The sequence below is a fragment of the Macrotis lagotis genome, chromosome 8 (genome assembly GCF_037893015.1).
Source record: "Macrotis lagotis isolate mMagLag1 chromosome 8, bilby.v1.9.chrom.fasta, whole genome shotgun sequence".
Lineage (NCBI taxonomy): Eukaryota > Metazoa > Chordata > Mammalia > Peramelemorphia > Peramelidae > Macrotis > Macrotis lagotis.
In genome coordinates, this window is record NC_133665.1 from 45,561,231 (window position 1) to 45,573,923 (window position 12,693).

The following is a 12,693-nucleotide window of genomic DNA, read 5'->3' on the forward strand; positions in this document are numbered from 1 at the left end:
GATTGGTATGGCACTGAATAAATAAAATAATTTAAGTGGAATTATTAACTTCTTTATGTGGGCTCAGCCTATGCATGAGCAGTTAATATTTTTCCAATTGTTTAGATCTGATTTTATTTGTGTGGAAAGTGTTTTTTGTGTTCATATAGTTTCTGGGATTGCCTTGGCAGATAGCTCCCAAATATTTAATATTATCTTCAGTTATTTTAAATAGAATTTCTCTTTCTCTTGCTACTGAATTTTGTTGGTACTATACAGAAATGCTGATGATTTATGTGGGTTTATTTTATATCCTGAAACTATTACAAAGTTATTAATTATTTCACTGGTTTTTTGCATAATACTAAATGTTATTTATTGGCACCTTTTTATGCCCCATTATAGCACTGGAAAAGCTGGCACATTGGAATTAGGATTTAAATATTTTTTATGCTTAATCCATTTACTAAAAGGAAATGAGATTATAAAATATATATATTGCCTCTTATTTTGCAGGAATTTGTGGAGAACAGTAGAAAATCCATGAAAGAAGCTGGTAAGGGAGGGGCTGCCGATTCCAGAGAGCTAAAACCGATGGTAGGTGGAGATGAGGAGGTGACCACCCTCCACGAATTTCACTTTTGCTTCCTCCCCCTCTCTGTCTTCACTGACTGCACGTCTTCAGGAGATGCTTATGTTGTCTGTATTACTCAGGATGTTCTGCTTTTTCTCTTTGTGTGCTTACCCATCACTTGGATAGCTGAGTTTCTGTCACAAATGAGACCATCTTCTGTCAAAGTAAGCTGAAAGGAACTGCAATTTTTAATGCATAAAAAAACCACTACCACCATAGTTTTAATTCTCTAGGTTGATTGGGTTGCCTCTTTTGGATATATTTAGTTTTTTAGTACAAGCATAAGTATGGTAACTGAAATTTTGGTTATGTTTTCAAAAGCAAAGGTAAAGTTATATGTATTTTAGCAAATTTCTTCTGACTTCAGACAATTTTGTGTACTCATTGATTTGAGTACTGCCTTCACAAATACAGATCACAATCACTCCCTGTGTCCTTGTAGACAGTATTCATGAGGAGCTGTGCTTCACCCCGCCCCCCAAAAAAAAAATCCCTGATCTGAGAGCTAACTCACCTAGACTCTGGAAGTCAGTTTGGAAGGACCTTCCAGACCTGATATTCTCTTGACTTAGTATGGGTCACTTCTTTGTCATGGTGAGGTAGTGGAAAAGGACATTAATAGAAGCAGTTCCCTTCAACCTGCTAAAATGCACATTTTCCCATTTGTTTATATTGTACTATTTATGTTGCAGTATTTTCTTCTGCTGACTTTTTGTTTCCTCAGCTATACTTTCTTTATATTTCATAGTTCCATTTTGCAGCAATGACTGGCAAATGTAGTTTAAAAAAAAACCAAACATATAGACATTTCCAGACAAGAAGAAAACTTTGTTTTTCTGTTGTTCCTTTTAGACAAAGTAGGGATAAACTAGCCCCAAGTGGGATGACTTTATATAAATCAAACCATTCCATTTTTTTTAATGCCTTAACAGTAAATATTAAGTGAAATAGGCTCATGGGTTACTATGCTGATTAGAATGTCAACCCTATTAGAATGAAAAAAAATCTCTATAATAATACATTCTGAGCCTCACCTAGGAGATTTGTGTTCTTAAAATAGCATGTGTAATTTCAGATTAGGAATAAATTGAAAAGTCTAAAAAAACTTTTGGAAGGAAACCTTGGTTTTTACCAATAATTCAATTCAACAAGCATTTTATAAAAGACCTGTTAATAGTCAAAGCACCATACCAAATCCTGTCAGAATAAAATGATAGCTAATACTGGCTCTTTACTAGTGAAATTGTATACTCTAAGAGAAATAGTAAGACAAATGCAAATAATATATGCTAAGGAAGAAAGATACAAAGTATTATATGAGGTAAGGAATTAGGACAGATCAATACTGACTAGAAGGGGTTAGGTGGGGATGGAGGGAAGGTTTCTTAGAGCAGTTTTTGAACTGCATTTTAAAGGATTCCAGTAGACTGGATCAATTAATCATCCAAAATCCACATGAACTGAAAGTCTCCAAAACCTTTAGATGCAAGCTCTTCGGGAATGGTGAACTAGATTATCTCCATATTCACTAAATCCACAGAACATATTACAGTATTGCTTAAGATAATGATATATTGATGACAATGATACTTCTCAAAGTATGGTAGAGGGAGTTAAACACAATGATATATAATCAGACTTCATTTAAGTGTCTACAAAAAGACCTTATTTCCCTATATTATACTCCATTACCCACTTACTTATAGTTTTGGCTTTGAATATTTTGAACTTTAAAAAATATTCCCCCACCTCAGGATTCCGCAATTCTCTATCACCTCTCCTTTCATCCATTTGGTCTCTGTCTATTTTATCTTCATTACATATTCCACCTCTAACACCTTATCTACAGATGATTTAGAGCCCATCAGGACTTTTACAATAGCTTTCTAATTAATCTCCCAGTTTACAAAATGTCTCACTCTTCACTCCATCCTCCCCACATCTGCAAAAATAATATTAAGAAACAGATCTGGCCATGTTCCTTCCCCGTTCATAAACTTTCATTGTCTCTCACTTTTGCCACTTTAAAGAAATACAAGTTCATCAGCCTGAATTAGAGCTCTCTACATTCTGATTCTAAACATCCTTTCCAGTCTTCCTTCTCATTATTCCCTATATTTGTCTTTCAGCATCCAGGATAGCCTATCTCCTACCCCTGAATACCTGCCTAAGCTGTCCTTTCTGGCTAGGATGCACACACCTTATCATTTCATTTCTCATAATTCTTATCTGCTTCCAAGATTGAACAACTCTTAATACCCTCTGTTTGTGTACATAAATTCTGTGAGGGCAAAGATTATTTGGCTTTTGTCTTTCATTGCCAAAACTTTTCAGAGGATCAGATAGACAGACAGATGGATAGATGGATGGATACACATCTACATACATATATATATATATATATATATATATATATACATATATGTATATATACATATACATATATACATATATATATACATATATACATATATACATATATATATATGTATATGTGTATATATGCATATATATACACACTCACACAGTAGACAATGTTTGTATTGAATTGTATTTATTTTATAATAACGACTGCTATTACTAAAAACTTCTCAAACCAAACTCATATTGTTATACTTAAAACAGAAAATTAACATTCAGGTGCTTTTCTTTAGACAAGATTGGGGGAACAGAGAGCAATTCATAGTTCCCTTGGCAAGCTACCGCCTATTTTCCTTTCCCCTTTCTTTGCATGTTTCAGGTGAACTGTGGGTACAGAAATGTTTTTCTTGGAAAAAAATCTCTTAAAGACAGAAAAGTAAACTAACTACTTTAGCCAGCTGGACTCTTTATTAAGAATCAAAAGGTTCAAAATTTGAAATTTGAAAGGAACCCTTGTTGACATCATTTTTCTTGCAAATTATTTCTTTAATCTTTGCATGCTGCCTCTCTCATGAACAACACCTTTATCTTAATTTGAAGTATTTTTTAAATCCTAAACCTTGAGGAATTAAGGGAAAGCTTAACCTTAAGAGATCAACAATACAGTTAACTTTGCCATTATTGGCTATATAATTCTGAAAGTCACTCTCTTTTAGTATAAATGAGGAATGAAAATCTCACTATTAAAGAAAATTTACTTAAGGTGGTTATTGAATTTAGACCTAGATGTTATAACTCTATCCAGACTCTTTCTGACACCACCACTGGTCACCTTTTGAGTTAAGGTGTGGGGAATTGTATGAAATATTCAAGTGTTTGGGGCAGCAAGGTAGTGTAGTGGATAAAGCACCGACCTTGGAGTCAGGAGTACCTGGGTTCAAATCCAGTCTCAGACACTTAATAATTACCTAGCTGTGTGGCCTTGGGCAAGCCACTTAACCCTGTTTGCCTTGCAAAAACCTTAAAAAAATATTCAAGTGTTTAAGTCAGTATTTATCATAGTAAAGTTATTTTTTTTATTACCACAGTTGCCTCCTATCTTTAGCTCAATTAAAGCACAAATAAGATGACTTTTTTAATATTTATAAATTTTGTTATTTTAGTATTGTCATCTCCTTCCCATTTTCTTTCTGCCAAGCCCAGAAACTCATCTTTTACATACCAAAGGTCTGTAACTAACTGTGACAGGAATAGGCCATTGTCAGGCTTCTTTGAAGTCTAGAGTCCATAAAAGACAGCTTTTAAATGATCAAAAAGGAAATGCCATGTCACTGCTTGGCTTAGAAATAGTTTTAAAATATTAGAAATATTATATATTATGTAAAAGTATTAGACCCAAATGTCACTTAGTATTGTATCCTCTTTTATAATATAAATAATCAGGGTTAATTTTCTCCGAAAAAAACTTATCTGAAAGACTTTCCCCAAAGTGGGACTGGGTAAAATTGAATTCGGATCATTCATATTTTTATCATTTAGTTTACTTTGTGATTCCTTTAGAGATAATTTTATATGAGGTTGTCATTATTATTTTGTCACCTTTCTGGAAATACTTCTATTTCACTGGTACTGTATGCCATTCGGTACACAGAACATATTTTTAGAAATTATTTTAAGCCTAGAAAACTGTTCTGAAGTGAGAAGATTCTAAAATTTTCATTAGGAAGGAGTTAACTGAAATAATTGTTAAGCTTACTCCTCATGCTATTACAAATAATGGACAAAATCATACTAGCGCTAAGATATTTTGAAAGCTTATGAAATCTCTGCATTTCTACAGAGAAGTTTTGGGGGAAATAAATCACATCTGAAGAATAACAGATTTAACCAACAGGTTTGGAGATACATATTTCTACCTTTCAGTGTACTGTGGAATTTGGAGAAGAGGAGGTGAGAGAAACAAGATGTAGGAAAGAAGGGGATGTGCCTGCTCAATAAGGACTTCAGCAAACATCCATTGAGCACTTACTTTATGCAGAGCTCTGGATATTAGAGGAGATTTAATTTTTTTTAAAAAAAAGCTTAGCTGAGACAGAATCTCTAACCTCAGTTTCCCAGTGTAGTGATATGGTACAGGGATAAAATAATGCAGAAGGTAGAAATATTTCAGAAAAAATGACTAGGGCAGTTCAGTGCAGGTTCAGGAAAAAGACCCTTTTCATTCATTTTGCTCTTTTGCTTTTTAATCTCATTTTTTTGTATTTATGACATCACTTGTGGTGTTCTTTTAATAACATTTGTCTAAGACTGTACTTTGTATGACTTTGTTTTCTAGGCTTCGGGAGCAAGTTCAGCTTGAATCTAGCCGACCATTACGGAACCCATTGACATTCCAAAATCATATATATACATATATATGTATTTGTGTATGTGTGTATATATATATATATGTATATGTATTCATAATCAGCCAAAATCAGAGAAAAGGAACAGGGATTTAATACTTTTTTTAAAATTATTTTTGTCAAACATGTACTTCTTTCATACGGGTGGCTTTTACAGGCAATTTTAGTCATTTAGTTTTTTCAATAGTAATTGTATTAATGGAAATGTTAAGATTCATATCTGATGAAGGTTTTTAATAACTTAGGAGAGGATTTAGTTATAGTTATTTTAAGTAAAAATATTAAACCAAATTCTTTGTTCAAAATACTAAAATTTGTTAATAGGAACAAATTTCCCAAGGTATGCATTATATCCAGACTATGTTTTACTGATCTATAAGCCCAAAGGAATGGTCCAGATTATTTGGGCATATATATATATAGCTATATATATTCCAAATAAATTAGGTATTAATTTAAATCCTTGCCTTTAAAAAGCTTCTCTATACAAGGAAGTCATGTGATTGGATGGCAGTTTACATACAAAAGGGCCCAGAATGGATTTCCATTCCAATTCATAAATTTAATAGCTATCATTTAAAAGTAACCAGATCCTCAGGTATTTTTAGGTGGCCCTTAAAACTTATATCAAAGGGAATAGCAAAAGGAATAGATATTTTCTGATGTAAACTTTTTCTTCTTGTATCACTTTTTCCTTTTCTTTTTGATTTCAGTAGCTTCTTCTGTACTTCTGTGCCCTGGCTTTGAAGGGCCAGCATTCCCTAAACAAACAGCTGAGCGAACTGCCAACTGTGAAAGTTGAGCATTTAGATTTCTGTATCTTGTTTTGCTGACTTAATCAGGCTGGTAGAAAGAAAAGAGGGACAAAAATGTATCACACAAAAATTACTTAAAGCTTTTCTGACTTTGAGTCAGTTCTAGAAACTATCCATTGACTTCAGGATAAATGGCCAGTTTATTTCATTGCTTGTGATCAAGTGTGTAAATCATGTCAACCTAGCCTGGCAGGTGCTTCTCACTATGAAAATCATAGGGTATCCAGTGATACAGTGACTTCAAAAGAACTGGTACATGTTTTGTTTTTTAAATGGTGAAAGTTTCTTTGGTTTTATTTTAACTCTCAGAGCTTACCAGATATGAATGGCTAATATTCCATTGTTCTGCTTGTTGTAATGGTGAATGCTTTAAAACAAAGTGTATTTGCTAAGAATAATTCATGATCTCTTTATGCGATAACTCCTTTTTGTTACAATTTTTTTAAAAAAGCTATTTTTGTTAATGTAAAGTAAATATTTCAGAGCAGAATTTTTAAACTTATTGCACTAAATACAGGCTCTGTAAGAAAAATAATGCCTCAGCATTTTATCATTCCATAGAAAGAGAATCTTTTGAAAGAAAGCATGCCTTCCTATCAAGCTTAGACAATGGATTAGAGTGATGTGTATGAATGTATGTACTGTTAATGTCACCAGGACTTCATAAGCAGCTGTTTGCTAATGTGCTTCCTTTCAAAGGATTGGACCTTTAAATTACTACAAAAAGTAAATTGTATTTTTTTTAATGAGTTTGTGCTCTTTACTCAAGGTAAGCTGGCCAGAAGCCTTGATTTTCTTTTTAAAGCTCAAAGCAACATTTCTGATTTTTTTCAGAATCTTAGTAATAAGAATCTGAATTTTGAAAATACAGTTTAGAGCTCATGTCTTGAAGGATCAGGGGAAGATAACTTAGTGAGAATAACTGCTTGAAGTCAGTATTTCTCCAGAAGTTAACTTCCATGATTTAAACAGTATCATTCTTTTCTATATGCAATATGATATAGTGGAAAGAGCACTAGATTTAAAGTCAGAAGACCTGGGTTCAAGCCCCAGCTCAACTGCAGATGACTTACATGACTATGGGCAAGTCATTTAGCCTCCCTGGGCCTCAGTTACCTCAGATTTAAAATGAGGACGTTGAACTAGATTATCTCTAAGGTCCTTTCCTGTTTTAAATCCTATAACTCAGTAATTTGAAATGGCAAGAATATAATCATGGAACTAGCAAAATTCTAGTTCAGATTTGATGCAAGGGGGGGGGGGGATTTCTATTTGAATGCAGATGACATCAGCTCCATAACAGTATTCCAGATTTTTGACAGTTCAGGAATATTGGCAACCAAATTAAGGATTGAAATTAAAATATGGAAGATTGAGTACCAAAATTGAAGGGATTACAAGTTATAGGCATGTCAGAAGGTAACATCACCCCCTCATCCCCCATGGCCCTATGGAAGTACAGGATTTGGAAGTCTTAGGTTCTGCTCACTTGGACATCCTGACTTCATGGATTCTTGCTACTCCCTCTTCCATATGCTTGCAATCTCTGCTGTTTGGAAGCCACCAGAAATGCTTTCTTAATATCATTTGCAACTAGAACTGTAATCAGAAAGAAATTTTGTATTTTTGTATAACTTGACTGTGTGCCATTTTATATAACAGGTCCTGTTTTACAAATAAATTTTGTTTTACTAACACTGTGTTTAGAGATTATGGTCAACGCTTTTCTATGGTTAAATGTAATGTTGAAGTCAGAAATTAATGCCAAGGTAGTCGCCCTTAAAAAAGCAGTGTGTAAATTTGTGTGCATATATAGAATATATATGTATGTTTATATATATATTTTTATATATAGGTTCAAATATATATGTATATATCACACAGTCACACACAGATATATGATTAAATTGCTAGTTTCTTTTCCACTTCCATCCCAATTCCATTCTTTGCCTAATCAGAACAAAGCCTCACACAACTTCTCCTAGCAATATATAAATGTTTTGAGTTGATGCTTTGGATAAAATAACACTGCTATCTTTCATTCATTGCAAGTCATCCCACAACTTGATATAGTCTGCCTTCTTGCTTTTCCACCTATTGCCTCCATCTCTTGACCAAGTGAGAAGAATAAGATAGATTGAAAATTAAAACTGCCTTTAAAATATGGTTTCCTCAGCAGCTTTAGTTATCATGTGCTTAGTACAATGACTTTTAATCTGTCTGCAAAATGGAACTTTAGAGCTCCCTTCATGATGGATCTTTTGGGAGGGGAAATTCTCATAACATGGCCTTTCTAAATAAATTCTGCCAGCATTAGAGAATTGACACCATTTCTATCAAGTGGTCACCAGTGAGATTATAATGTTTCTAAATTCATTGTTCTGCTTCTAGGAAAAGAAGATGGTACTGAAATAATTTTAGGTAAAAGAAACTGAAGGAAGCAAAAGGGACCTACCTTGTAGGGTAGCCCAGGAAAGCCTTGCCAGAGTATACAGAGTTCAAAGCAGATTGTTTCTTTAAACAATTTATTCCATTTTAAAGGGGCTAAAATTAAGGTTTTGATCTTACTCTCAGTTTCATCAAGTTTAAGAGTCCCTTGTGCTTAAGAAGCCTAAATGGCAGCTACTCTTTAAAGTTTTTTCCCAATGTCTGAGCTGGATAAAACTTGTAGAAGCTCTATTCTATAAGTTTTATCCAGCTCAGATTCTCTTTACAAGAAAAAAAATACTAGAAATAAGTGCTTCATTTGTGGAAAAGCTCTCACTATTATATTTTTTTTCAGCAAAGGGGCATCAAGCAACTGAGTGTAAGCTCTTCTCTGCCCCTCTGATTTCAGCATCTGCCAAGGGCATCCTTGCCTTCCCAGGGCAGTGATTCAGGATCTCACCTGGACAGTGGGGTTGGTGAGAATTTAAACCCCTTCCTTTGTCCTGAGCTATTTTATCTCCAGAATGACACCACTCCCTCTTCCTCAAAGCAGCTACCATCACTGTACTCACCACGTGTATCCAAGGACATGTCACCACCTCTGAGACTTCAGCTTTTGTTTCACAGTTAGCCACTAAGTTCATGGTCACAGTAGCCCAAGATGCATCCTTGCTTGGAAAATATATTTCTGAAGTCAGTTCCAAACGTAGGGTTGCCAATTATAATGACTTTATTTTATTCTTTATTAGAGATTACTTTGGGAAAAAACAGTTGGCTCACTTTGGCATAGGCTTTCAATAAAAGTACATCAGGAGATTCTCCTTGACCATTTTGACCAAGGTGATAACCAAAAATGCTGAATATATATACATATATATATATATATATATAAAATCTTCTGCAGTTGTTTCCCCCACTCCCCTTCCTCTTATCTGCACTTTTAGAGCCCTTTCTCTAGGGATAAAAACCAGTCTCAGAGAGCAAGGCTCCTGATTGAAATAGTCTTTCTTACAAAAGGGCTCAAGATTCACCCTTTAATAAGATTCTGTTCTCCAACTGCTAGTTCTTCCCTGTTATCAGTAGTCCTTGTTGTCCTTTCTCAGTCTGTTCCCAGTAGGGCATGTCAGGCAGAAAAACCTTAGAATCCAATATCTTGTCAATATGCCTGCTGCAGTTAATTTTTGGATTCTTTTTTTTTTTAATGTTCACACTGAGAAACAACAGTGCAGTGTTACAACTCGCTTGGAGTTATCCATATGTATTCTGTGGATGTTTATTGGCATTTTGTGGATCCATAATACTGAATGCATATGGCAGAGGTTTGTGTGTTATGTTTTCACAGCATAAAGCGCCTTTTTTGCATTGAATGCATATGAATGTATTTTTGTGTATTTAAAGAATGCATGTTAATCTATTCAGAAGTAGTCACTGTTCATATACAGTCACTGCTTTTTGAATCAAACAATTCTTGTTTAATGGGACCAAGCCCACATTTTGAAAAAAAGCAGCTTGGTGGGGTTCATTTTACAAATGGGATCTTCATGAGTGTGCCAAAAAAACTATAAAACTAGCAAACTTGGGGAATAAGGAACAAAACATGTTGCATATGCTTATGTGTTTGAAAAGTCAAAAATTTAGTAGGCTTCTGGGCCAAATTGTGACATTTCAGTGTTTCACCAAGAGGAAAATTTACATCTCAAATTTTAATCTTTGAAAATAGCCCATGTCTTATAGAGAACTTGAATGAAAGTTTTTAAAACTAAAAAATTTCCATGGGAATCTGTTCTTTTCTAAAGAAACTCTATATGTCCCTCTTTCTGCCTGTACCACACCTGAGGGATTTTATATTTTGCAAATCAAAAAACTTTCCAGAGCTTTTATGGCATGAACAATGGTCACTTTTGTAAGCTACAAGGAAAGAATTTCAATTTGACATTTTTTATGATATTTCATTATTAAATCTAACAAACCCCATTTTAAAAAAAATTAAAAGGCCCTCAAAATGTTTGACTGCCTTTCCCCTGAAATTTTGATATACAGTTTTACCAAATGGTTTTTCTTAAAGGGTTAACTACTCTGACCAGGAGACTCAACCAAACTTTTAAGAGAAAGTATCCAAGTTCTCAGATGACCTAACCAGAACCTGTATGCAAGTGAAAGCATTATAGTTTGCAAATGTTTCAGTCATTTCTCATCTTTACCTAACAAGTCCTGAATTCAGTGTTACACCTTCTAGCAGACTTTTTTGACAGCTTTTCTTCAAAAACAAACAAATAGGGCTGCCACTTACTAAACTTACCAGTTATCCTGTTTTTAAATTTACCCTTATTCCAAGTGGTGATGCACTTTGGAGACCATGACTTTTGTTGTCTAGAGTCATTCTCCTTCTTTGCTCACTATTTCTAGCTTAACCTCCTGCCAACATGGGTTTAAATAATGAATATCTTTTGAACCACAGACTAAGATTAGTTATGATTTTTAGGGATATTAAGATTTTCTTTGGTTAGTTCAGATGGTTGGTAGAAGAATAAAAATAGTAAAATAGTAGCTACTGGCTTTAGAAATAAAAAAAAAATCCAAGGAAAAGTAGTCCTAATCCATTTTACTAAAGTCCTTATTGCTGCTTAACCTACCAGCATGCCTTCTGTCTTTATTCTAACATGTATATGAGCATCTAAGAGATCCTGTCCCAGTGCTCTTGGTATATTAGTTTTTTTCCCCCTTAAAATTAACTGGCATCTGATCAATTTAGAATTGAGGACCTAACTAGCAAACAAATTTAGTGAAGGAAAAAATCAATTAAGTAATCACATATATTAGGGGAAGCAACTAAAGACAATGAGTTTTCCTACTTATGTTTTCCTGTTTCACTAAGTATTTCTACTATTTCTACACCTACCTCAGTAGAACCTCTCTCAGCAATTGTGCTATTGGGAGTGCCTGGGGATTTTTCCACATTAGCAACCTCTTACTACATAACAGTTCTAGACCTTCAGCATAGAAGGTCATTATGTCTGATAAAAGTGGGCAAAAATCCCTAAGAATTTTAGAATTCTTTTAAGAGGATCCTAGGATCATAATTTGAACATGGATATCGGCTGTAATAGTCCAGTCCATCTTAAGGAGTAAAAATCCCATATTTTCTTATCTATCAATAATCTCTGGGCAGGTGCTAGTATTTTAAAAAAGGTCAGGATACTCCCAGGAACACTATCAATGAGACTTTTCCAAATTAGTCTATATAGAGGCAGGTATTATCCCCCTGTATATTTTTAAATTTATTATATAGAATATTAAGAAGGGCCAGAGACCAGGAATAAGTTCCTGAACTTGAAGATGGCTGTTATCACTGAAATTTATGGCAAAAGATGCATGGTATGCTAATATGCTAAGGCAATGGTACCCACTGTTAGGAAGGAGGAATCCATTATGAATTGTCTTTTTAGGGGTGGGGATGAATTTGTGTTGTTCCATCTACATTCATGTCCCACCCATTCCTTTAATTCAACAAATGCGTGTGTGCCATAATTCAAGGCATTAGAAAGAAGGTAACTTTTGAAAATCTAGATAATGGAAACTCAATCTCTGGTTGCCCTCTTATATATATAGACACTGCAGAGTCATCCAAGTCACTTTCCCTATCACGGGACAAGTTGGATGGGCACTAACTCATTCCAGGTGCTATTCTAACTGACAACTTTATCATCTACTTATAGGTACAATGTAAGTTTTTCCTATCTGTGGGTCTTGGTGAACCAAAGGAAGGTCCTCTGATTTTCTTTAAGAGTCTATTAGACATATTCCATAGCAATGTGATGAATATATATATATATGTATATATATATATATGAGACAACTTTTATGTAGTTAATATTTTGAGATAAAAATATTAAATCCAACTCATTTATATGTCTGTAGTGATCTCTGTCACATCAAACAACTTCTCTTCAAGAAGTATAAGAGAAACCTGAACATCTGTCTTTCCCTCCCTTCCCCTTTATCTTTATGCTTGGAATGTTCTTTGATCCTTATTTCCTTATAGAAAACCATTTGTTTGAGGCTCCACTATCAA

At 34.2% G+C, this 12,693-nt stretch overlaps 2 protein-coding genes across 3 annotated transcripts in view; both read left to right on the top strand.

Annotated features, from left to right (window-relative positions):
* SLC44A1 (solute carrier family 44 member 1) overlaps nt 1-7,891 on the top strand; it is a 187,061-nt gene extending 179,170 nt beyond the window's left edge. The window contains exons 15-16 of one of the 2 annotated variants that reach the window (XM_074196785.1): nt 496-576; nt 5,310-7,891. In XM_074196785.1, the coding sequence (XP_074052886.1) occupies nt 496-576; nt 5,310-5,333 (105 nt within the window). In that variant the 3' untranslated portion in view covers nt 5,334-7,891. Of the gene's footprint in view, nt 1-495; nt 2,986-5,309 lie in introns of those variants that run through there. The other variant, XM_074196783.1, reaches the window with a different exon arrangement.
* GRID2IP (Grid2 interacting protein) overlaps nt 1-12,693 on the top strand; it is an 898,914-nt gene that overhangs the window by 527,671 nt on the left and 358,550 nt on the right. The gene's annotated exons all lie outside the window — the stretch shown is intronic.